At 42.7% G+C, this 25,517-nt stretch overlaps 1 protein-coding gene across 1 annotated transcript; it reads left to right on the forward strand.

Moving 5' to 3' along the window:
* The first annotated feature begins 389 nt into the window (after nt 1-389).
* On the forward strand, nt 390-24,812 carry LOC307126473 (uncharacterized protein). Its single transcript, XM_079816990.1, has 10 exons — nt 390-546; nt 1,009-1,395; nt 5,000-5,052; nt 12,236-12,415; nt 15,520-15,682; nt 16,101-16,220; nt 19,348-19,734; nt 20,812-20,879; nt 23,612-23,655; nt 24,378-24,812. Exons 1-10 carry the CDS (start codon nt 480-482, stop codon nt 24,433-24,435), a joined length of 1,527 nt encoding a protein of 508 aa, XP_079673116.1. The 5' UTR covers nt 390-479; the 3' UTR covers nt 24,436-24,812.
* Nucleotides 24,813-25,517: the final 705 nt, after the last annotated feature.

Genomic DNA, 25,517 nt, shown 5'->3' on the forward strand with positions numbered 1-25,517 from the left:
CACAGGAATATTTAGTAGTGAGGAAATTTCACGAATGGACTTATTGCACAGGTGGCAACCTATTAGAGTACCACGCTTGAATTCACGACCCATTCTTTCACAAATGTATGTAGAAGCGTCTGCAGGCCTCGGTGCTTGACTTTATACACCTGTTTCCATTGAAGTGATTGCAACACCCAAATTCAATTAATTGGAGGGGTGTCCCAATACTTTTGGCAATTTAGTGTGTGTGTGTGTGTGTGTGTGTGTGTGTGTGTGTGTGTGTGTGTGTGTGTGTGTGTGTGTGTGTGTGTGTGTGTGAGAGAGAGAGAGAGAGAGAGAGAACTTGTAGTTATTTATCTGATTTTCTGTCTCAATTTAATTTTGTCTCAATTTCATTCCAGCTCCACAAGTGGGATCTTTTAGAGAGGTACCCAGTCCTTCTCCTTGCCAGGAGAACCTCAAATGGTTTTTCTGCTGAGTGTTTATGTCCATGGAAGATGGACACAGAAGATACTCAGGATGCTTTCCTTACAATAAAGAGGATGTATGAACGTTTTCTTAACGGTAATAAACACAAATGTGCAATGTTTGTGCAAATGTTCACATATTTCATTGCTTATTAGTGCATCCTTGATTGATTTGAGAATTAATTTCAAAAGACAGTAATAGGTTTTACTGACAGTTTGCACCTTAGGTTTAAAAAATGCTTTAACATGAACAACATTATTTTTGATTTCTTATTTGAAACTGTCTCTTTTAATAGAACTAACATTTTACAACACATTGTTTTCATATATTATATTCCCAACCTTTTGACCTTGAAGCCTCCTTTTTACAAAACATAAGCGTATAAGTGTATTATTTTGATAATGTCAAATTGATATTACATTATTAAATACAACCCATAGGTGGACTTAAACTTAAACAAAAATAAATAAATAAAAAGTTTTATTATGGTTTGTTAAATTATTATTGAATTATTATTATTATTCTCATGTCTACATCACAGTTTCTTTTTTTCATCAGTGGCTAACACAGATAAAGAAGCAAGCAGCATGGGAGAGAGTTCAGCCACAAACAGCACACAGACAGAGACTCCACCAGCAGACCTCACACCTGAATCTAACACTCTTTTACTTCCTCCTGCATCTTCCTCCTTGGCTTCTCCCGTTTCCTTCACCACCTCATTGACCTCTCCTGTGTCTTTAACCATTGCTCCTCCAGTCTCCCCCCTGACTCATACTGGTTTCATCTCCTCTGAGTCTAGTCCTATATCTTCTTCCCTGGCTTCTCCTCTGCCACCAGCCTCTACCCTTTCTCCCTGTTCTAAACTGTCCATTGAGCAAGGCAGTCCAGGCCCAGTATCTTCCTCACCGAAAAAGAGACAAATAAAGAGGAAAGCAGACCCTAAAGGTATGTGTGGATTTCTTTTTTCTTTTCTTTTTTTATATGAATAAAAGGTGAAAGAAAATTTAGTCAGGTGAAAGAACAGGGCCTTGTTTCTCATTGTTTATTTTAAAGAACTGGGTTAGAACTTTACAAATGTACATATTGTAAAAATTTATTTTGCACATATTGCAATTATTATTATTTTTGGATAGCAAGCTATTCAGTGTTATGACCATACAGTACCCAAGCATTGTCCTTTTTGTTGCCCTTTTGTTGATCTGAGCGCTTACATTGTTCTCCTCATTTGCAAGTAGCTTTGGATAAAAGTGTCTGCCAAATGATTAAATGTAAATATAAAAATAATACAAATATATACACCATCTTATTTTGCAAAATGGAAGTAAGATATTTTCTTTGAATGTCCTAGCGTTCTGATTTATTATTGTGTCTAAAGGTAAATAACTAGAAGAATAACAAAGTGAAGTAAATGTTAAAACTACATGCACTATGAACCAGTGTGTTTGATTATGATAATGAAATTAAAATAATGTGATAACAGTTAAATGTTTACACAACAGACTGCTTTTGTACAGCTAAATTAATTTGAAGCGAATGACTCTGGAAGTCAAACACATTGAAGGTACAAATGGCAGTGACACTCTTAGCTTTTCTAAGTTAAATATATATGTGTATTTACACTTTACATATACCGATCAGGCATAACATTATGACAAGTGAAGTGAATAACATTGATTATCTCTTCATCGAGGCACCTGTTAGTGGGTGGGATATATTAGGCAGCAAGTGAACATTTTGTCCTTAAAGTTGATGTGTTAGAAGCAGGAAAAATGGGGAAGCGTAAGGATTTGAGCGAGTTTAACAAGGGTTAAATTGTGATGGAGAGACGACTGGGTCAGAGCATCTCCAAAACTGCAGTTCTTGTGGGGTGTTTCCTGTTTGCAGTGGTCAGTATCTATCAAAAGTGCTCCAAGGAAGGAACAGTGGTGAACCAGCAACAGGGTCATGGGCGGTCAGAACTCATTGATGCACATGGGGAGCGAATGCTGGCCAGTGTGTTCCGATCAAACAGACAAGCTAACATTTTAACAAGTTAATGGTGGTTCTGATAGAAATGTGTCAGAATACACAGTGCATCACAGTTTGTTGTGATGGGGCTGCATAGGACACCGTATGGGGCTGCATAGCCGCAAATCAGTCAGGGTGCCCATGCTGACCCCTGTCCACCGCCAAAAGCGCCAACAGTGGGCATGTGAGGATCAGAACTGGTCCACGGAGCAATGGAAGAAGATGGCCTGGTCTGATGAATCATGTTTTATAACCTGGGGAACATATGGCACCAGGATGCACTATGGGAAGAAGGCAAGCCGGCAGAGGCAGTGTGATGCTCTGGACTATGTTCTGCTGAGAAACCTTGGGTCCTGCTATCCATGTGGGTGTTACTTTGACATGTACCTTCTACCTAAGCATTGTTGCAGACCATGTACACCCTTTCATGGAAACTGTATTCCCTGGTGGCTGTGGCCTCTTTCAGCAGGATAATGCACGCCGCCACAAAGCAAAAATGGTTCAGCAATGGTTTGAGGAGCACAACAACGAGTTTGAGATGTTGACTTGGCCTCCAAATTCCCCAGATCTCAATCCAATCGAGCATCTGTGGAATGTGGTAAACAAACAAGTCTGATCCAAGGAGGCCCTACCTCGCAACTTACAGGACTTAAAGGAACTGCTGCTAACATCTTGGTGCCAGATACCACAGCACACTTTCAGGGGTCTAGTGGAGTCCTTGCCTTGGCGGTTCAGGGCTGTTTTTGCAGCAAAAGGGGGACCAACACAATATTAGGAAGTGGATATATACACTATATTGCCAAAAGTATTGGCACACCCCTCCAAATCATTGAATACAGGCGTTCCAATCACTTCAATGGAAACAGGTGTATAAAGTCAAGGACTAGGCATGCAGACGCTTCTACAAACATTTTTGAAAGAATGGGTCACTCTCAGGAGCTCAGTGAATTCAAGCGTGGTACCGTGATAGGTTTCCACCTGTGGAAGGTTTCCATTCGTGAAATTTCCTCACTACTAAATATTCCACAGTCAACTGTTAGTGGTATCATGACAAAGTGGAAGCAATTGGGAACAACAGCAGGTAGGCCACGTAAATTCAGAGAGTGGGGTCAGCGCATGCTGAGGCGCACAGTGCGCAGAAGTCGCCAACTTTTTGCAGAGTCAATAGCTACAGACCTCCAAACTTCATGTGGCCTTCAGATTACCTCAAGAACAGTGAGTAGAGAGCCTTAATGGAATGGGTTTCCATGGCCTAGCAGCTGCATCCAAGCCTTACATCACCAAGTGCAATGCAAAGCGTCGGATGCAGTGGTGTAAAGCACGCCGCTACTGGACTCTAGAGCAGTGGAGACATGTTCTCTGGAGTGACGAATCACGCTTCTTCGTCTGGCAATCCGATGGAAAAGTCTGGGTTTGGCGGTTGCCAGGAAAACGGTACTTTCCTGATTGTATTGTGCCAAGTGTAAAGTTTGGTGGAGGGGGGATTATGGTGTTGGGGTTGTTTTTCAAGGGTTGGGCTTGGCCCCTTAGTTCCAGTGAAAGAAACTCTTAATGCTTCAGCATACCAAGACATTTTGGACAATTACATGCTCCCAACTTTGTGGGAACAGCTTGGAGATGGCCCCTTCCTGTTCCAGCATGACTACACACCAGTGGAAAAAGCAAGGTCCATAAAGACATGGATGAGTGAGTTTGGTGTGGAGGAACTTCACTGGCCTGCACACAGTCCTGACCTCAACCCAATAGAACACCTTTGGGATGAATTAGAGCGGAGACTGTGAGCCAGGCCTTCTCATCTTCTTCAGTGCCTGACCTCACAAATGCGTGGTGAACAATTAATCTGTGCAAGTTAATACACAGAAAAAAAACTTCCGGTTTGGAATGGCGTTCCCTTTCCGAAATCAGTTGCAACTTCCGGTGCACTGGGACTTTAAGCCTTTTATGTTCAAACTGGAGTCGTACAATGATGCAGAGACTCAAGAAGAAGTGACAACATGTAGAATGCAACAGGATGTTCCTGAATACTTAGTTGATTAATTTTTGTAGTTGATATGGAGCTAACTATCTTCAAGTCATTGATTAGCATATTCTGTCATGATAATCTATAAATTCTCAACATGGCCTCACCCCCTTTGTTGCGTCTTCCTGGGGGTGGGGGTTGTGTACATTTCAGGGTTAGTGATGTCACTAGCTTGTGTAGTTCCTACCAGCCGTTTGTTGTAGTCCTTAAAAAGTGATTTGTTTAAAATAAAATATCTCCCTTTGTGATGAACTCTGAGCGTCGTAACTTTGCAGATGTTGTTTATGTTCAAACAGCAATATTACACACTAACTAGTTTAGTAAAGTGAAAACATAAATCAACCACCCCTTTAAAGTTCATGTACATGTAAAGGCAGGTGTCCCATATATATATAGCAGCTCTTCAGAATTAGCAGGATAATAATGAACAGTAAATAAACAGGACCAATATATTCATTATATTCATATATATATATATATATATTAGTACATTATTCTTTTTTCTCTGATTCCTACATTCAGGTGCAAAACCAGGAACAGAACAAACATGCAAGGCTAGAGGACAGACAACAAAGGTGATTAACCAAAGTAATCTGATGTGGATTTTTATCCACTTAAACATAATCATGTATCATATTCTATTTACCAAACACAGTGCCTCAATGGTTTTGTGTAAGGTCACATGCATGCATCCATCCATATATATATATATATATATATATATATGTATGTATGTATGTATGTATGTATGTATGTATGTATGTATGTATGTATGTATGTATGTATGTATGTGTGTGTGTGTGTGTGTGTGTGGGCATGTTTTTGTGAAATATCAGGACACAAATGTGTATAATGACATGGTTATGACATAGGTATTACAAAAAGAGGGTGAAATATGAGGACGTTCCCCATGTCCTCACTTTTCAAAATGCTTATAAATCACACAGAGTGAGGTTTTTTTCACAGAAAGTAAACTGTGCAGTTTCCTGTGATGGGTAGGGGTAGGGGCAGTGTAAGGGGATAGAAAATACGGTTTGTATGGTATAAAAACCATTCTTCGTCAGGCAGTGCATGTTGTGAAACAATCGTGACGATTTCTGTGATTGTGGCTCCTAATTGGTGGTCCTGTGTCGTACAGTGAAGAGGTTCAAAGAAGGCCGTTGTCCAAAGATAGCCTACGATCATTTTCTGACAGTGTCACAAATTCAGCTTTATCATCACACAGTTTGTTGGCTGCTACGACTTGCGTCTAAGACCAGCCAATAAAAATGTGACATGAAATCAACAAGACATGGCGCTAAAACTTAAAACTGCTTTCCTCAAGCTATTTTCCCTTCCTTTTTCACCGCATCCTCTTTTTCTCAGCACACATAAAAACTACAACTGCCAAAGAGTGATTCATCATGGTCTTCTTGTTTACCACTAGCGCATGCTGATGGCATTTTATTCTTCTATAGAAACTTGCATTGTAGCCTACGAGTCAATGGGTGTCATCATCGCACAGTGTACATGCATGTCGTACCCAAGTTTAATAGATCCATGTCGCACAGTGTGCTTTGTAATGATCTTATAGGACTGCTAAAATCGTGCAGTGTATCCTGGGCTTTAGCCAGTCTGTGACCCTTTGAGCAAACTGACAGTGTTTCTGCTACTGTAGTTATATGCGTGTATGAATATCTATTTCTGCAACAGATTTCAGAAAATCATTAATCATCATTTATCATTAATGTTAGATAATATGCATATTTTAAGTATATAAAAAAAAGCTGTTATGAATATTATTGATCATCAGAGAACCCTACAAATTGCACTTATCTTCTAATGAAAGCAGTGAAGTGATTTATAAACAATTTAATTGTTAAGAAATCATATATATCATCTATTAAAATAATTATTTAAAAAAAAAAACATTTTTATAAATTAAAAAAATGTTCCTCAAAAATGTCCATGTCATGTGTTTAAGAAACAGAAATACGTATATTTATTTAAACCATGTTTTAAGTAATCATCAAACTAGTTATCAATTTTAAAACGCAAACCAACTCATTATCACCCATGAAAAGTTATCCCATTTCTTTGGGAATTTAAATCTGCTGTTTTTATAACCAGAGCCTGTGCCATGTGACATCATGGAAAACGTCTCAGGTTACGTATGTAACCATGGTTCCCTGAGAGGGAACGAGACGCTGCGTCAAGCGCTGCGGGAACGCCCCTGCGTGATGCGTCATGAAGCACTCGTAAAATCAGTCCAATGGTGTGGCTGGACGTCGTAGGCGGGTGACGTCATAGACCAGGAAGCTATAAAGCAGCCCTGAACCAGACAATGTCAGCTTCTGAAAAAGTCGAACAAGTCGGTCACAGGCGTGCCGGGAGTATGGCTAAGCGACGCAGCGTCTCGTTCCCTCTCAGGGAACCATGGTTACATACGTAACCTGAGACGTTCCCTTTCAAGGGAACTCGCGCTGCGTCAAGCGCTGCGGGAACACAATACCAACGCCGCCATAACTCTCAAGTGCCTGTACATGTGAAATTTATAGCGCACATTAAGCTACAAGCACCCGAGAACCTGGAGTAGAGGCTACATCAAGGTTGTAAAACCTCACAAAAGTGTGCGGAGAGGACCACCCTGCCGCATCACATACCTCCTGCAGGGAGACTCCTGACAGAAGAGCCAAAGAGGCCGCCATACTCCTAGTAGAGTGGGCTCGGACCTTTAGTGGTGAAGGTTGGCCGGCCGACTCATATGCGAGTGAGATAGCCTCGACTGTCCACTTGCTTAATGTCTGCTTAGATGCAGGTTTCCCTTTGTTTGGGGACCCGAAACAGACGAACAGTTGCTCAGATTTCCTCCACAGGGCAGCTCTGTGGACATAAGCATCTAGTGCCCTTACTGGGCAGAGCAGATTTAACTTCTCCTGGTCTGGATTCTCAAAGGGAGGCGGAGAGAAGGCCTGCAGCATTATAGGACCCGCCACGTTCGTAGGAACTTTCGGGACATATCCTTCTTTTGGATATAAAAAAGCTTTCACCATTCCTGGCGCAAACTCAAGACAGGAGGGGGCGACAGATAGTGCTTGCAAATCCCCCACTCTCTTTAGAGAGGAAATAGCCAAGAGAAACACAGTTTTTAACGTGAGGAATTTCTCTGGCACCTCCTCAATAGGCTCAAATGGGGCCAAAGCTAGACCTTCCAGCACCACAGCCAGATCCCAGGTCGGCACCCTTGAGCGTGCCGCAGGCCTTAGCCTCAGAGTACCACGAAGGAAGCGAATAACCCATGGGTGTTTCCCCACCGATGCACCATCCAGATAGACGTGATAGGCCGATATTGCCGTCACGTATACCTTTAAGGTGGAAGGGGATAACCCTGAAGCGAACTTTTCTTGTAGAAAATCCAGTACTGAGTTGACTTGGCAGTTGACTGGGTTTAGAGAATGGTTAGAACACCAAGCTACAAAGACTCTCCATTTAAGGGCATACAGCCTCCTCGTGGAGGGAGCTCTGGAGTGCAACATGGTCTGAACTACCTCAGCAGAAAGACCTGAGTCTACGAGCTGGGCCCCCTCAGGGGCCAAGCCCACAGTTTCCACAACTCCGGCCTCGGGTGCAGGATTGCCCCCGACGCCTGGGAGAGAAGGTCCCTCCTGATCGGAATCTCCCACGGGGGACCTTCGAGGAGAGATATAATGTCTGACAACCAAACTTGTGTCGGCCAAAACGGGGCTATTAGCAGCAGACGAACCCCGTCCCGGCGCACTCTCTCCAGCACTCCTGGTATTAATGCCAGAGGGGGAAAGGCGTACAGACGCAGCCTCGGCCATGTCTGCACCATGGCATCCAACCCCAGCGGGGCTGGATGTGTGAGGGAGTAAAATAGGGGACAGTGCGTTGTCTCTTGAGACGCAAACAGATCCACCTGAGCCTGACCAAACCGGTTCCATATGAGCTCCACCACCTCGGGGTGGAGTCTCCAACTCCCCGGCACCACTCCCTGCCTCGACAGGGAGTCTGCCGTCGTATTCAGGTACCCCGGGATGTACACTGCTCGGACCGATAGCATCTTGCCCTGGGCCCAAACTAGGACTCGATGTGCCAGCTTCCATAGCCGGCGCGAGCGTAACCCCCCCTGGCGATTTATGTATGAGACCACCGATGTGTTGTCCGTGCGAACCAACACATGATGGCCCCTCAGGTCTGGGAGAAAGTGCCTGAGTGCCAAGAACACTGCCATCAGCTCTAACTGGTTTATGTGCCAGGAGAGCTGCTGGTCGCTCCACAGACCCTGGGCTGAGCGACCACGCATGGTCGCCCCCCAGCCGGTGAGGGATGCATCCGTCGTTAGCGTTAAGCGACGACAAGGAGCCCCCAGCACCGGACCCTGGGACAGGAACCAAGGATCCTTCCACATGACTAAGGCACGTAGGCACCGCCGCGTGACCTTGATCGTGCGAAAAGGATTTCCCCTCGGGGAGAATCCCTTGGTCTTGAGCCACCACTGTAAGGGCCTCATGTACAGCAGGCCAAAAGGTATCACGTTGGACGATGCTGCCATCAGACCCAGAAGTCTTTGAAAATGCTTCACAGTGAGTGACTGGCCTAGCTTTATCTTGGATACGGATTGTAAAATCGAATTCACCCGAGCGGGCGTCAGCCGAGCCCTCATGGTTTTCGTATCCCATAGCACACCCAGAAAAGTGACGTTCTGCTGTGGAGATAACATGCTTTTCTTTGTGTTTAGCCTTAACCCCAGCCTCTTCATGTGAGCGATCACAGCATCTCGATGCTGAGCCGCTAGATGTTCCGACTCTGCTAAGATCAGCCAGTCGTCTATGTAATTCAATACGGGGTTGCCCTGGAGTCTCAGCGGAGCCAAAGCTGCATCCACGCATTTTGTGAAGGTGCGGGGTGATAATGCTAGGCCGAATGGAAGTACCCGATATTGGAATGCTTCGCCCCCGAAAGCAAACCTGAGGAACTTCCTGTGTTGAGGAAGGATGGAGACGTGAAAGTATGCGTCTTTCAGGTCTATTGTGACACACCAGTCCTCGGACCTGATGTGACACATGATCTGTTTTAGCGTGAGCATTTTGAACTTTAGTTTCTTTACTGCCCGATTTAGCTGGCGCAGATCTAGAATAGGACGCAGTCCTCCATCCTTCTTCGGAACTATGAAGTACCGGCTGTAAAACCCTGACTCTCTGCAGTGGGGAGGGACCCGCTCTATAGCCTCTTTTTGCAGAAGAGTCTGTACCTCTTGCTCCATTACCAGAGCCTGCTCGGGGTTTACCACTGTGGATAATACCCCGTTGAACATGGGCGGGTGTGACCCGAATTGTATTCTGTACCCATTTTCTATTGTGCGCAGGACCCAATCTGAGATATTTGGCAGAAGTTTCCACGCTGCCAGAAAATCTACTAAGGGAACCAGCCCCTCGGGGCTGGCCTCTGGATTTTGAAGTGTGAGCAGCCCGGTGTCCTGAAACGGCGTGCCGGCAGGAAGCAACCGCACTGACCCACTTTTGACCCTCCTTGGAGGGAGCGAGCATCCCCGCGCCGCTACGTTTCCGGGCGGACGTGGAGATTTGCGCTCGCTGAGGACCGCTGCGCCCTGAAGCACCCGAGGTGGCAGGGTTGGCAGAACGGCCCCCTGATGGCACCGAGAGGAGACGGGTGCCTCGACACACCGCTTCCCCCCGGAGGGGACTGCCATCCGAAGTCTGACCTATCTGGTGTCAGGACTTCTTCGCCGAGGCCTTCCTAGAGATAATAACAGTCCTCAGATCTGCTCTACCTCGGGAAGACCTCGGCTGAGAGTGCTGACCCCGCCCCCAGTCTCTCTGTGGGGGAGCGAAAGGGCAACACTCTCTCGCTGTTGCGCTCTGTGAGAGGAGGACGTACTCGGTTGGGGCTGCTCCCGCCCAGCAGCCCCAAAGACATGAGATTTGCGGGGGAGAAATTTTTGAAACGCAGCCGCCTGCTTTTTAGACTCTTGAAACCTCTCGACGACTGTGTTGACTGAGTCGCCGAAGAGGCCAGCAGGGGAGATAGGAGAGTCGAGAAGGAACTTTTTATCTCTATCTTTTATCTCTGAAAGATTTAGCCAGAGATGTCTCTCCGTGGCCACCAGGGCTGCCATAGAACGGCCGATGGATCTAGCCGTCTCCTTGGTGGCCCGAAGAGACAAATCAGCAGCTCTCCTAATCTCAGCTATCGTTTCCCTCCCCACTTCTTCACATTCATCATCAATGTCTTTCAGCAGGTCGGCTTGATAAGCTTGCAACACCGCCATCGTGTGGAGACATGCGGCTGCCTGACCTGCTGCCGAGTAAGCCCTACCCACTAAAGCTGATGTTGTTCTAACGGGCTTAGTGGGCAGCTGCGGGGCTTTTAACGACGATGACGACTCGGGAGAGAGATAGCTCGCGAGCGTCTCTTCTACCCGCGGCATCACCGCGTAACCATGCTGTTTCAACCCCACTATGTTTGAATAAGCAGCTGTATTGGGGTTGAATGGTCTGAATGATGCCGTTTTTTTCCCATGATTTCGACACCTCGGTGTGGAGATCAGGAAAAAAAAGGCAAGCCCCGCTTTGGAGGTTGTGATCTAGATGGAAGGAAGCGTTCATCTAATTTACTAGGCTGATGCGCTTCGTGAGTCTCGGCTGGCCAGTCTATTTGCAACCTGGCAACAGCGCGAGTCACAACCTCCAAAAGCTCCTCTTGAGCGTGTGACTGAGGCGGCGAAACCTCATCTAAATAATCCAGGCTTACAACATCCACTTCCTCAGAACTGGAGTGTTGCTGCACCTGCGCTTCAGCGCGAGCAGAAGAAACCACAGAGCGTGCTTCTAACTCGGCAACTGAAGCGTCGGGTCTGACGGGTAAAGGCAGAGAAAGGGGATCACCCGTCTCTAACCCTGCCGTCAGATCCATTTGCGAACCCCAAGATGAAAGCCTTCGCTGTGCCTCAGCAGCAGCGGGACCTGCACCCTGGGGAACGCCATTTTTTAAGAGACACACACACTTTTCTTTCATACAAGGACAAACGATTTCACATGGAGCGCTTGTGAAGACACAGAAGCTGACATTGTCTGGTTCAGGGCTGCTTTATAGCTTCCTGGTCTATGACGTCACCCGCCTACGACGTCCAGCCACACCATTGGACTGATTTTACGAGTGCTTCATGACGCATCACGCAGGGGCGTTCCCGCAGCGCTTGACGCAGCGCGAGTTCCCTTGAAAGGGAACTCACTGGTTTTACTGTGAGTTATGACAGTGCTTAAAACGTATGTATTATGTTTGGCCACAGATGTCAAATTTTAGTACATAATAAAAACCTTTCAAAACAATAGATGGAATCTAACTGCAGTTTGTGCAATATCTGATCGGGTACATGTGTCTGTGTGCATGATTTTATGATGAATGCATCTGTTGTACTACATAACTCACATGTGTCATTCTCAGTAGGTATTTGTTTTAAAAGTCAATAACAATCTGTAACATTTGATCTCAAACCTCTTCTATATCCCTTTTCTGATGCTTTTGATAGAAGGCTACCACAAATACAGTTTATGTCTTAAGTTGATAAAACAATTTTAGCATTATACTGTTGCAGTTTTCTTTAAATGTTTTGAAAGTTAGGACAATATTTTCGGACTGTGACTTTTGTCAACATAGTAGGGGTGAAAAAATATTATCCCCTTATCCCCTCATGACACAGCATGCATTGCTCTAATTATCCTTTGTTTCTTTTTACAGGATTGCTACATGTGCAGGAAAAAAATTGGAGTAGCAAGCAAAACATGTCAACACTGTAGTGCCAAACAGCCATATAAGCAAAAGCTTGAGAAAAGAAAGAACCAGCTTTCCCAAGAATGGATACACCGGCAAAAAAAAAACAGCAGTGTGAACAAAGTCTACGATGCAACAAATCTACTGGTAGGTTTATCTTTCAGATGTTAGTCATAAAATAGTAAGTAAATCGTCCCTGATCTTTACCTTTTACTCATGCATTTCTATATTTATACCCAGAGACGTTTCAGCGATTCTTTTTTCAGTGTGCACACCGACTGAAGTGTTACATCTGTGTTTTTCCATTGTACTCAGGTCTGATAAAGAACACTAAATTAGAAAGTGTAATAAAAAATAATGTGTATAGACCAGGGGTTTCCCAGCAGAGCATTGCCCAAAGCATCACATTGCCTCCGCCGGCTTGCCAAAGTGCATCCTGGTGCCATGTGTTCCCCAGGTCAGCAACGCACACGCACCCAGCATCCACATGATGTAAAAGAAAACATGATTCATCAGACCAGGCCATCTTCTTCCATTCCATTTCAGCGGTGGACAGGGGTCAGCATGGGCACCCTGACTGGTCTGCGGCTATGCAGCCCCAAACGCAACAAACTGCAGTGCACTGTGTATTCTGACACCTTTCTATCAGAACCAGCATTAAAGGGTTAGTTCACCCAAAAATGAAAATTCTGTCAGTAATTACTCACCCTCATGTTGTTCCAACCATGTAAGACCTTCGTTCATCTTCGGAACATAATTTAGTATATTTTTGATGAAATCTGAGAGCTGTCTCACTCCTCCATAGGCTTTCAGAGGGACTGAAACTTGATGGCCCAGAATAGTAAGTAAAAACGTCATTTAAGGAGTCCAAATGACTACAGTGGCTCTGTATTAAGTCTATCATGCGACGAAAATACTTTTTGAGCGGAAAAACAACAAAAATAACGACTTTATCACACTATTATTGTTGTTCAATTTGAGCCTCTGACGAGAGTTCGCGGGAGTGCCACGACGCATGCGCGAGAACTGAGATTACAGCGTTCTTCTTCTACTACTAATTGACTGGCTGCTCACTCTTTCGGAGTAGGGTTAATCTCAGTTCTCGCGCATGCGTCGTGGCACTCCCGCAAACTCTCGTCAGAGGCTCAAATTGAACAACAATAATAGTGTGATAAAGTCGTTATTTTTGTTGTTTTTCCGCTCAAAAAGTATTTTCGTCGCATGATAGACTTAATACAGAGCCACTGTAGTCATTTGGACTCCTTAAATGACGTTTTTACTTACTATTCTGGGCCATCAAGTTTCAGTCCCTCTGAAAGCCTATGGAGGAGTGAGACAGCTCTCAGATTTCATCAAAAATATACTAAATTATGTTCCGAAGATGAACGAAGGTCTTACATGGTTGGAACAACATGAGGGTGAGTAATTACTGACAGAATTTTCGTTTTTGGGTGAACTAACCCTTTAACTTCTTGAGCAATTTGAGCTACAGTAGCTCGTCTGTTTGATCGGAACACACTGGCCAGCCTTCGCTCCCCACGGACATCAATGAACCTTGGCCGCCCATGACCCTGTCACCGGTTCACCACTGTTCCTTCCTTGGAGCATTTTTGATAGATACCGACCACTGCAGACCGGGAACAGCCCAGAAGAGCTGCAGTTTTGGAGATGCTCTGACCCAGTCGTCTAGCGTAGCCATCACAATTTGGCCCTTGCCAAATTCACTCAAATCCTTATGCCCAATTTTCCTTTATTGAGGATGCCGTGTCAGTGAGGCAATTATTAGATGGGGATATTCGAAAGATCGGAACATCAACTTTGAGGAAAAAATTTAATAGAATTCGTATAGACCAGGGGTGTCCAAACTCAGTCCTGGAGGGCAGGGCCACTGTCTTGCATAGTTTAGCTCCAGCTTACCTCAACACACTTGACTGGAAGTTTCTAGTATGCTTAGTAAGAGCTTGATTAGCTTGTTATGTGTTTAATTGGGGTTGGAGTTAAACTCTGCTTAGTGGCCCTCCAGGAGCAGGATTGAACACCCCTGGGATAGAATAAAATGTACTGTAGTATCACAATAACTAAAAACCCAGCTCAATGACAATAAACAAAGATGAGCTAAGGTATTGGACAGCATTACTCCAAAGTTGTTGGACAGTTAAAGTGTTAATTCATTAATTCAAGCAACTTTTCAAGTGCATAGACACTAAGCCAAATCTTGAAAAGGAACATTTTCATTTTTAAATCTGTGCCTAACCCATGTCCATATCTCATCGTCTCTGATTGTTGCAGTCCTTTCAGATGTGTGGATACATATAAACTAGAGCTGTCAAATCGATTACCTGTGATTTAATCTAAATCTAAATCTAATCTAAAATAAGTTTTTATTTTATAATAGTTTACACACACACACACACACACACACGCAAATGTTATTCGCTTTGACAGCCCAATATAAATGTGTTATTCATCCCTGAACTCTCAGTGAATTCAAATAGTTTTCAAGTCTCTCTCTTTCTCTCTCTGTGTGTGTGTGTGTGTGTGTGTGTGTGTGTGTGTGTGTGTGTGTGCGTGTGTGTGTGTGTGTGTGTGTGTGTGTGTGTGTGTGTGTGTGTGTGTGTGTGTGTGTGTGTGTGTGTGTGTGTGTGTGTGTGTGTGTGTGTGTGTGTGTGTGTGTGTGTGTGTGTGTGTGTGTGTGTGTGTGTGTGTGTGTGTGTGTGTGTGTGGACTGGTAATCATAACGTTATGGGGACAAAATGTCCCCACAAAGATAGCAATATCCGAAATCCTCATCTTTGTGGGGACATTTTTAGGTCCCCATGAGGAAAACATCTTATAAATCAGACTAAGTGATGTTTTTTGAAAATGTAAAATTGCAGAATGTCTCCTGTGAGGGTTAGGTTTAGGGGTAGGGGCAGTGTAGGGGGATAGAATATACGGTATGTACAGTATAAAAACCATTACGCCTATGGAAAGTCCCCATAAAACATGAAAACCCAACATGTGTGTGTGTGTGTGTGTGTGTGTGTGTGTGTGTGTGTGTGTGTGTGTGTGTGTGTGTGTGTGTGTGTGTGTGTGTGTGTGTGTGTGTGTGTGTGTGTGTGTGTGTGTGTGTGTGTGTGTGTGTGTGTGTGTGTGTGTGTGTGTGTGTGTGTGTGTGTGTGTGTGTGTGTGTGTGTGTGTGTGTGTGTGTGAGAACTTTGAGTCATCTGTCTGATTTTCAGTCATATGATTTTGTCTCAATTTCATTCCAGCTCCACAAGTGGGATCTTTTAGAGAGGTACCCAGTCCTTCTCCTTGCCAGGAGAACCTCAAATGGTTTTTCTACTGAGTGTTTATGTCCATGGAAGATGGACACAGAAGATACTCAGGATGCTTTTCTTACAATAAAGAGGATGTATGAACGTTTTCTTAATGGTAATAAACACAAATGTGCAATGCATGCAAAATGTTCACATATTTCATTGCTTATTAGTGCATCCTTGATTGATTTGAGAATTCATTTCAAAAGACAGTAATAGGTTTTACTGACAGTACATACATTTGCACATTGAAACTGTCCCTTTTAATAGGACTAACATTTTACAACACATATTGTTTTCATTTATCACATTCCCAACCTTTTGACCTTGAAGCCTCCTTTTTACAAAACTTGAACGGGAGGTCTTGTATTATTTTGATAATGTCAAATTGATATTACATTATAAAATACAACCCATAGGGGGACTTAAACTTAAACCATAATAAAACTTATTTTATTTATTTAATGTTTGTTCAATTATTATTGAATTATTATTATTCTCATGTCCACACCACAGTTTCTTTTTTCAATCAGTGGCTAACACAGATAAAGAAGCAAGCAGCATGGGAGAGAGTTCAGCCACAAACAGCACACAGACAGAGACTCCACCAGCAGACCCAGCATCAGAGTCCACACCTCTGCTCACCTGTAATGGTAAAATGTCTCATTCAATAGAACTGACATGTTCTTGTACAGTAAACATAGTAAAGAGTTTTGTGGTCTTATCACGTCACGCACCAAATAAAAGTATCTGTTCAAATGCAGACCCTAAGAGTTACACTCATAAAACACTCATTACACTCATAAATGTTTCATCCTTGAAAACAACATAATTATAATTTAAAGCTGCAGTCCGTAACGTTTTTGGGTTAAAAATTATCCAAAATAAATTTTTGAGCAAGTACATAACCAGCAAGTGTTCAATACTATCTGCTTACCTTAGCTCGATTTACAATGGTAAGCTTGTAATAATGTTTTTAATTCCAGTGGTACTGGTGGATTTCCACGGGGAATTCAAGCATATCTTTGCGTCGCATCTGTACACATAAAGAAGGTGTCCCGGCTAGTAGGCTATATGTCGTGTGAGGATGTTGGAGGTGGAGATTTATAGCCTTTTCTCACAGCACTTGATATAATTCAACTTATCAATTTGATGGCGGATCCAGAAAGGTTCAAACGACAATCACCAGTGACAACTGGAGATGTACCCGTTGTAAAATGCCAAAGACTTCGGACTTTCGGGGTGCGTCTCAATCAGCCCCCTAGCTCAGTAGTCAGGGCACTGATCAGGACATAACTCAATGGGCTGACTCCCTGATCAGTGCCCTGACTTCTGAGCTAGGGAGCTGATTGAGACGCACCCTCGGAGTGGCTACAGAAAAAAAGAGACTTCAACAGGGCCTATGCGAAAACAAGGATAAAAATGGCTTTTGATAGGTGGCGTGAACTCCGTGTTTTAAAGGGGTTCAAAAATGGATGCAGAGACTGCTTTTTTCAGCTGGACAAGCAACAAGACATTTCAATGGTTAAATTATGTAATAGAAGCACACTTGTTCACTTAATTCATACAGTTACGGAGTTTTCTTTGTTGTGCCTTTCTTGTTTTGCAATATGCATTATGGTAAATATCAATTATTTTGCGCTAGCTATGATACGGAGCAATTCACCTCTACTCTACATTCATTTGTTGGTTTATGACAGTCAGAAATTAGACTGCACAGAAATGGAAACTAAACTACAGGTAGCCCTAATACACATTAAATGTAGTCACGCTATGCTGATGTTGTTAACATTAACCATTTGAAAACAAAGTATTTATATGCACGGTTTGACATAATATGATAAGCTATCGTTAGATTTAGTCTAATCATTGCGATTTACTGCAATTCTTTTTTTTCCCCCTTAGTTGGTCAGAACAAAAGTGAATGTTATCTACTGACTTGTTCAGTTCAGATGACATTTTCTGAAGAAAATTCTTATGTTGGTCATACTTTCAAAAAGTATAATCTGTGATTCTGAATGACAGTATCCACACCGGCACGTGTGACTGACAGGCAGCTTCACATTCTCACATTCTTCACATTCCGCGCTGTGCCGTGCCGAGGCACAATTCACGTAAAGTTGATAATTCCGCGAATAACTGCAATTGCAGATTTCGAACAGAGATCAGAGAGGAAAAACTACAGACTGCAGCTTTAAGAATAAAAATAATTTAAGGCAATTTTATAACAACTTCCCCGGTTTCACAGACAATGCTTAAGCCAAGTCCCAGACTAAAATGCATGTTTGAGCTGTTTACACAATATTGCCAAAACTTTTGGGACGCCTGCATTTACATGCACATGAATTTTAATGACATCCCTTTCTTAATCCGTAGGGTTTAATATGGAGTTGGCTCACCATTTGCAGCTATAACAGCTTCAACTCTTCTGAGAAGGCTTTCCACAAGGTTTAGGAGTGTGTTTATGGGCATTTTTGACAATTCTTCTAGAAGTGCATTTATGAGGTCAGGCACTGATTCTAATTCATCCCAAAGGTGTTCTATCGGGTTGAGGTCAGGACTCTGTGCATTTATGGACCTTGCTCTGTGCAAGGTCCATAAAGGTCCACCTCCCCTCTGGAAGGGGCCATTCCCAAATTGTTCCCACAAAGTTGGGAGCATGAAATTGTCCAAAATGTCTTGGTATGCTGAAGCTTTAAAGTTTCTTTCCTTGGAACTAAGGGGCCAAGCCCAACCCCTGAAAAACAACCCCCACACCATAATCCCCCCTCCACCAAACTTTACACTTGGAAAATGCGTCAGGCAAGTACCGTTCTCCTGGCAACCGCCAAACCCAGACTCGTCCATCTGATTGCCAGACGAAGAAGCGTGATTCGTCACTCCAGAGAACATGTCTCCACTGCTTTAGAGTCCAGTAGCGGCGTGCTTTACACCACTGCATCCGACGCTTTGCATTGCACTTGGTGATGTAAGGCTTGGATGCAGCTGCTCGGCCGTGGAAACCCATTCTATTACGGCTCTACTCACTGTTCTTGAGCTAATCTGAAGGCCACATGAAGTTTGGAGGTCTGTAGCTATTGACTCTGGAAAAAGTTGGCGACTTCTGCGCACTGTGCGCCTCAGCATGCGCTGACCCCACTCTATGAATTTACGTGGCCTACCTGCTGTTGTTCCCAATTGCTTCCATTTTGTCATGATACCACTAACAGTTGACTGTGGAATATTTAGTAGTGAGGAAATTTCACGAATGAGGTTGCCACCAGTACAAGCCATCACGGTACTGAGCTGCTGAGAGCGACCCATTCTTTTACAAATGTTTGTAGAAACGTCTGCATGCCTAGGTGCTTGTTATACATCTGTTTCCAAGGAAGTGACTGGAACACCTGAATTCAATGATTTGGAGGGGTGTGCTAATACTTAAGCAATTTAGTGTATCTTACAGTATGTCTTGTTGTGTACAATATGTCAATATGTTTTGTCTCAGGATGCCACCAGTAATGTGTTTTTTTTTTCTAGGGCATGTTTATAAAAGTTACTTAAGTGCCCTAATTGAACTAAGGCCTAATCCTGGCTTAATCTAAGCCCTGTCTGTGAAACCATATTGTTCTCATTGGTCATGTGTCTTCTAAGCAACAAGGCACATATATTTTAGTTTCTTGTGCCCAGAACAGAGGTTACAAATTGTATTGTGTATTCCAGCATTTAAATAGATTTATTTTAAATGTTTAGATTACAGCAGCTTATGCAAAGGTTCATATCACAATTTTATTTTTCCAACAGTGGCTAACCCAGATAAAGAAGCAAGCAGCATGGGAGAGAGTTCAGCCGCAAACAGCACACAGATAGAGACTCCACCAGCAGACCTCACACCTGAGTCTGATACTCTTTTACTTCCTCCTGCATCTTCCTCCTTGGCTTCTCCCGTTTCCTTCACCACCTCATTGACCTCTCCTGTGTCTTTAACCATTGCTCCTCCAGTCTCCCCCCTGACTCATACTGGTTTCATCTCCTCTGAGTCTAGTCCTATATCTTCTTCCCTGGCTTCTCCTCTGCCACCAGCCTCTACCCTTTCTCCCTGTTCTAAACTGTCCACTGAGCAAGGCAGTCCAGGCCCAGTATCTTCCTTGCGGAAAAAGAGACAAATAAAGAGGAAAGCAGACCCTAAAGGTATGTGTGGATTTTTTTTTTTTTTTTTGACATATGAATAAAAACGGTGCTTTGTTTTACACTGTGTTTTTAGTCAGGTGAAAGAACAGGGCCTTTCTCATTGTTTTTTGAAAAGGACTGGGTTACAATTTTACAAATGTACATATTGTAAATTTTTCTTTTGCACATATTGCAATTGTTATTATTTTTGGAAAGCAAGCTATTCAGTGCATTGCCCTTTTTGTTGCCCTCTTGTTGATCTGAGCGCTTACATTGTTCTCCTCATTTGTGGGTTGCTTTGGATAAAAGTTTTTGCCAAATGATTAAATGTAAATATAAAAATGTAGACACGTACATTTAGTATCCATCTTATTTTGCAACATGGAAGTAAGCTATTTTCTTTGAATGTGAGAGCCTTCTGATTTATTCTTGTGTCTAAAGGTAAATAACTAGAAGAATAACAAAGTGAAGTAAATGTTAAAACTACATGCACTATGAACCAGTGTGTTTGATTATGATAATGAAATTAAAATAATGTGATAACAGTTAAAAGTTTGCACAATAAAGCAGCACAACGGACTGCTTTTGTACAGCTAAATTAAAGCGATTCATTGCAACACATCAAAGGTACAAATGGCCGTCACACTCGGCCTTAGCCTTAGTTTTTCTAAGTTATATATGTATGTATGTATATGTAAAGATCTTTTGTGTTGCTTTGACCATTCCCTGTGTTCATATGAACCATGAAATATGACAAATTAAATTTCCCAACAGTGTGTAAATACAGGAAAAATATATACATCTCAGTAACTTTATCATGAGCATGTGAGCATTGTAAAAAGAGTCTCCAAAATATACAAATTTAACAACAACAAAAAAGACAATAACACACAAGCGTGGTGTGTTATGGGAAATGTCAATGGCATACTACTGTAACATCAATGAAAACAGTCCTGTTCAGTTGTTTTGATTTTCAGAAATCTAATTTTCCTTGTACTTTATCCATGACCCTCATGGTAATGTTTAGCAGATGTTTGTTGAACTTTTTCTTTTACTTATGACTGTTTCAAACTATAACCATCCTTTAATTTGTTTCAGAATGCCCCATGCATAAAGAATCAACCAGTTTCCCCTACAAAAATATTTTGGGGGAAAGAATCAAGGAGGTTTGTTTCAAAAAGCAAAAAGCATGTTATTGCAAAATACATTACGGAAAGGAATAGTTCACCCAAAAATGAAAATTAGCCCATGATTTACTCACCCTCAAGTCATCCTAGGTCATTGTTGCCAAGTCTGTGCTATTGGGCTACTTTAACACTGTTGCCGCGGGCTGTTTTTCATGTCTTCAGGTTGAAGCGACCCCGATTATGTGATATTTAGCCCCGGGAATGCAAATTTTAGCAGGGAACCCTACCAAAAAAACATATTTTACCCCGGAATGGAAGGCAGTCTGGCAAAAGCTAGATTTTTTTTTATTTAAAGTTTTAAATATGGATATATTTCTTACACAAATGCATTACTTAGCTTCAGAAGGCCTTTGTTAAAAGGAACACACCACTTTTTTTTAAAATCGGCTCATTTTCCAACTCCCCTAGAGTTAAACAGTTGAGATTTACCGTTTTCGAATCCATTTCAGCCAATCTCTGGGTCTGTCGGTAGCACTTTTAACATAGCTTAGCATAGATAATTGAATCTGATTAGATTGTTGTAACGTGGTTTGTTCGTATGGGAAGAAGGAGGCGGGAACCAGCGAACGTTCAACAGACTTTAATCAAAATAAATGAACACAAAATGAAAGTAAAGCCCCTCACGGTCGACTGCCCCGCACATCCATAAACAAAACACAACATAAAATCCAGGCCTGGTCCTCTCTCGTCCTTCACTGTCATTGCTCCTCCTTAATACTCCCGTCACTCCTCCGTCCCGCTCTCACGGTCCCTCAGCCTCGCTGCTCGCCACATACCCCCAACGCCCTTCACAGGCCGGGGGGTACTCCCGAGCCTGTGCTCTACTCTAACCATCCCCCCTCCGGGAGGCCGATCACGGCGACCACGGCACCTGGGAGTAAGGACAGAGAGGTGAGAGAACGGAGCCAGAAGCACGAGGAGCGACAGCGAGTGAGGAGAAAAGAAAAGAGAAAAAAAAAATTCTGGTCTGTTTCCCGGACACACTGCCGCTTGGTCCTCAGCCAGCCGAGAGGCTCTTGCTCGCAGTGCCATGCAATGGCACGATATTTGGTGGACGGCTCGATCCTCCTCCGCCCCCTGGCGGCCAGCGGTGGCTCCTCCTACTGAGGGAGCCGGCAGCGGGTCCCGCGCTCCCTGCTCCTCCCCTAAATGGCGGACGGCAGCAGGCTCCGGCTCACGGCAAGCGCCGCGACTCCTCCGCTCCCTCTCGGACGGCAGCCACCCCACCTCAACCCAGGGGCACTGCAGTGTTCTCTCCGTCCCACCAGATCTTCACTCACTCCAGCACCACCGCCTCAGGCAGCCCCTCGCGGTCCTCATCCATCCGCGCTGCCCGACCTCCTCAGCACCGCGATCCCCCTCAGCAGCAAGGGCTCTTCGACAGCATGTCCCTCCTTCCTCCCGGGCTTCGGCACCAATGTAGTAAAGTTAGTTCATGTGGGAAGAAGGAGGCAGGAACCGGCGAACGTTCAACAGACCTTAATCAAAATAAATGAACACAAAATGAAAGTAAAAGCAGCAGCTCCTCACGTACATAAACAAACATAAACAAAACACAACTTAAAATCCAGGCCTGGTCCTCTCTCGTTCTTCACTGTCGTCGCTCCTCCTTTATACTACTCGTCCTGCTCTCACGGTCCCTAAGCCTCGCTGCTCACCACAATCGTTAGCATGGGTATGTTAGCAATGACATTACGAAGTGCCTGAAAATAGTCCCCAACATGCTCCCTGTGCAAGCAGGTTATCACGTTGGTTATGTTGACGTAAGTTAGCCTATTTTCAGGGTTGTAATATCATTGCACCGCTGCACCCATAGTACGGTAGCAAAGTTTCTTGTTTGCTACGCAGGAATGAGAGAATAGTTCCTAGACATATCAGCTTAGAAAATCACAACTTTTCATTTTCCGTCGTCCTTAGTACACGATGTAGTTTTAACCTCAAAACTCTTTGGTAATTTTTGAGTGAGATGCTAACGTTCTAACCAGATTCAATGATCTATGCTAAGCTATGCTAAAAGTGCTACCGCCAGACCCAGAGATCGGCTGAATGGATTCGAAAACGGTAAAACTCAACTGTTTAACTCCAGGGGAGTTGGAAAAAAAATATTTTCAAAAAAAGTGGAGTGTTCCTTTAACCCCCCAGAGCCATGTGGAGTACTTTTATAATAGATGTATGCACTTTTTTTTGGGCCCCCCATTCATCGCCATTATAAAGCTGGGAAGAGCCAGGACATTTTTTAATGTTACTCTGATTGTATTCGTCTGAAGGAAGAATGTCATATACACCGAGGATGATTTGAGGGTGAGTAAATCTTATTTTTATTTTTGGGTGAACTATCCCTTTAATGTAAGGTTTAGGTATTCATATAATTCATGTTATAATGTTCAACCGTGGAAGAAATATTTTACTTCACAATGTCAGTTGTGCAAATTTAAAATATTGTCCATAACAATGCTAGTTTGAAAAAAGTAGAAACTGCAGTTCCAAATCTTTCAAAATTCTATTGATAATATAGCAATAAAGTTAATAATGCTAATAATTAAAGTTTTATGCTTCTTATGTTAGACTTATTCCAACTGACTATTAATTTCACTTTGTTTAATTTCACTTGGATTTAATGTTGTATTTACCATTCAGCAGATGTATGATTGTAACTTTGTGTTGAAAGAAAATGTCATTAACTTTACCATTTTGTTTCTGTTTTTGCTAAGGGCCATGCGGAGGTGTTGGTGCAGTGGCATCCTTGCTCTGAATGGTACGCATATTATCTGAAATTTAATGTAGTGTAATATAAACATTTATTTATATAAAAATTAGAGAAACATAATAAACATTACATAAACTTTTAATCAGCTTTAACTGAAGTTGCAGTTTGATCAGTGACACTAAAGTCTGATTGTCAAGCAAGTCACATAACAATCTAATAATGGCAGTGTAGTACATTCAATATAAAATAAAATAAAATCTATACGTTTCATTTAATATCGTAAGTGCAACAACATGCAAACCATGTAGCCGTAGTTACTCAAATCCCAACAGATAAAACTGGCTATGATCAATAGCATCTCGAAACACCATTATAACTTCAGGACTTCAGACTTCAATGTAATTGGAATTTCATTTGAAATGTAGTGTGCTTTTTATTGTGATCTATTCTTAAATGTTTTCAAGCAGTATTCACTTTTTTATCAATCCTTTGTTGAGAACTGCATTATATTTTTTGTTATCTTGAACAACGAGTATAAAATTGATTCTGATCACAGAACCAAATCACTGAAAAATGTGTTACTGTCTGACACATTCTGAGTGCAATGTGCATATTTTAAAAAATTATGTTTTGAAACCTATACCATCATTATTCCATGGTATAATAAAAAAGAATGCTTGCATACCTGAAAACTACATGTCTTATTGTACAGTACCAAGATAGTATTTATATAATGAACAATGTGACTAAAACTTTTTGCTGTCTTACAGTGGGAAAAAGTGGAACAACTCCTGGGAGCCAAGAGAAAATATTCAAAGTTCATCCTGAAGGTGTGTGTGTGTGTTCCGATGAATTGTTTGTTGCTAGGTTGTAAAGTTGTATGAGTTACAGAGATTTTGTCTTTCAGTGTTAAGGCATATTCTGATTTATTCTGGTGCACTGTTTCTGTAACTGTTTTCTGTGTTTGATGACTGGACGCATAAAATGTTTTTGAAATATGTCACGGGCTCTGTTCCTTCATATACTCTTGATTTTTAAGATTTGTTTATCATTTGTCATTTAACCCATTTAAGCCAACCGACAACTATAGTTGCCGCCATGTATAGCTGTCATTTTGTTTTTGTAAGTATTTTTCCTAGATGTTATCCATGCTTTATGTCTAAATGACATGCAAGCAAACAACCAAATAAAGGATATATATATATAAAGCCCTTACAACCATCGTGTGTGTGTGTGTGTGTGTGTCCCTTAAGCTGCCAAATATGAAGACAAGGGCCGTTTCTCAATACCAAGTTCGTGATCTGCGTCCTTGGTAGTTCAGACTTGCCAAGATAGTTCTTGATAGCGTCACTCTCTCTGGCTGCTCCGGTTATATCTGTATGTATATTTTAGGCTACAATAAAATTAAATATGTCATAAAATGCCTCTCGGCCTCTTTTAATTTTCATTAAAAAACCATCTTAAACATATTAATAGCCACACAAATGTGGTTTAGGCAATTGATTATCTTCACTGCATGTATTATAATAAAACAAATTATAAAACACAACCCTACCTCTTTTCATTTAGTTTAAAAAATAATAAACATTAATATGTGGTTCAGGCATAAGTGTGTCACAGACACACCAGGCTCCAGCTTCACCCAATCACAGCGCACTCCCTCTCCTGAGTATTAATCACACACACACCTGCACCCATCAGCACTACAATCAACTCCTGGCCAAAAGACACACTCTCACACCTAATCTTTGACTGGTCTTGTTTGCATCTAGACTCACCTCTATGCTTACCTCTAGGACTTCCAAAGCTTCTTACCTGTTCCCTGTGATATCTCCAAGTCTCCCTCTTTGTTCCTCGTCTCCTGTGAATCCTCCTGAGTCTCCTTCGCTCCAGTGTGTCTCCAGCATGTC

The sequence above is a fragment of the Gobio gobio genome, assembly GCF_949357685.1.
Source record: "Gobio gobio genome assembly, chromosome: 5".
NCBI classification, from domain to species: Eukaryota; Metazoa; Chordata; class Actinopteri; order Cypriniformes; family Gobionidae; genus Gobio; species Gobio gobio.

Excerpts from the sequence above, each read along its gene's own strand:
- LOC307126473 (XM_079816990.1), top strand. The coding sequence starts at position 480 with ATGGACACAGAAGATACTCAGGATGCTTTCCTTACAATAAAGAGGATG. Across the intron at positions 5,053-12,235 it reads CTAGAGGACAGACAACAAAG|GATTGCTACATGTGCAGGAA; the intron begins GTGATTAACCAA and ends TTCTTTTTACAG. Across the intron at positions 15,683-16,100 it reads GTATGAACGTTTTCTTAATG|TGGCTAACACAGATAAAGAA; the intron begins GTAATAAACACA and ends TTTTTCAATCAG.